The sequence below is a fragment of the Penaeus monodon genome, chromosome 25 (genome assembly GCF_015228065.2).
Source record: "Penaeus monodon isolate SGIC_2016 chromosome 25, NSTDA_Pmon_1, whole genome shotgun sequence".
Classification (NCBI taxonomy): Eukaryota; Metazoa; Arthropoda; class Malacostraca; order Decapoda; family Penaeidae; genus Penaeus; species Penaeus monodon.
Genome location: NC_051410.1, coordinates 38,189,716 through 38,190,570, shown reverse-complemented (window position 1 = coordinate 38,190,570; position 855 = coordinate 38,189,716). Strand labels below are relative to the sequence as shown.

The window sequence follows — 855 nt, the reverse complement described above, 5'->3', positions numbered from 1 at the left end:
GATGCAGGTTAGCATCCAGACAAATGAGGATGCTTTGAGTGAGGAAGTCCAGACTGAAGAAATTCTGAAAAGGGATAAGTGGACCCAAAAACCTGTACACATAAGCATTGGCAAGGATGAGAAATTGCCTGGACCTGAGGACTACCTTGGGGTCGGAGGTGACATGGATCCCATCAGTTTTACCGAGAGTTCGAGCAGCAACACAGGACGGCTCACCTCCTTCCTGACGTCGGCATCGCAGGTGAAATAATTTTTGTTGTCATCAGTGGCGATGTATGAAAGGAGCCATGTGCACTGCATACATTTAATCTATATTTTTGTTTATGTAGGTGATGTTGGCACTCCTGGAAGAGGAGTTAGTGTGGGAGCTAGAGCATACCACAAAGACAAATGATGTGTCGACTACATCTGACGGCCTTGGTTTCTCTCACCCACCCATACCCATGGGCTCCAGCGTCCAGTCTCTCCTTGAAGGTCGTCCCACTCCTTTTGTTCAGTTCTGCGACAGTGAACCGATGATGCTCTTGTCCGGCCACGGGTTCAGAAATGTGGTAAGATCCAGTGTGATTAATATACTTGGTAGATTAGAAAAATAGATGAATAGATAAGGAAAAGATGAAGCAGTGTGTTGCTGTTACACTGTTCGACTGGTAATTTGCTGTTACAACGGGTAATCTTCTGCTTTTCAACTGTAATTTGTTTAGAATGAAATAACCAAACATGAGTTGAACGTAGAATTCTATACCTAAATTGTACAAATTGTATATTAAAATTTTTTGTTTTATTTTATAAATGTAAGGAATACTTTTTGATAAGTAATGATGTTCGATACAATTACCCTTATTGAACAGGTAA

At 41.4% G+C, this 855-nt stretch overlaps 1 protein-coding gene across 1 annotated transcript in view; it reads left to right on the top strand.

Annotated features, from left to right (window-relative positions):
• LOC119589394 (cytoplasmic dynein 2 intermediate chain 1-like) overlaps positions 1-855 on the top strand; it is a 7,201-nt gene that overhangs the window by 2,944 nt on the left and 3,402 nt on the right. Inside the window, exons 4-5 of the mRNA XM_037938008.1 lie at positions 8-241; positions 330-551. Of these exons, the coding sequence (XP_037793936.1) occupies positions 8-241; positions 330-551 (456 nt within the window). The remainder of the gene's footprint in view (positions 1-7; positions 242-329; positions 552-855) is intronic.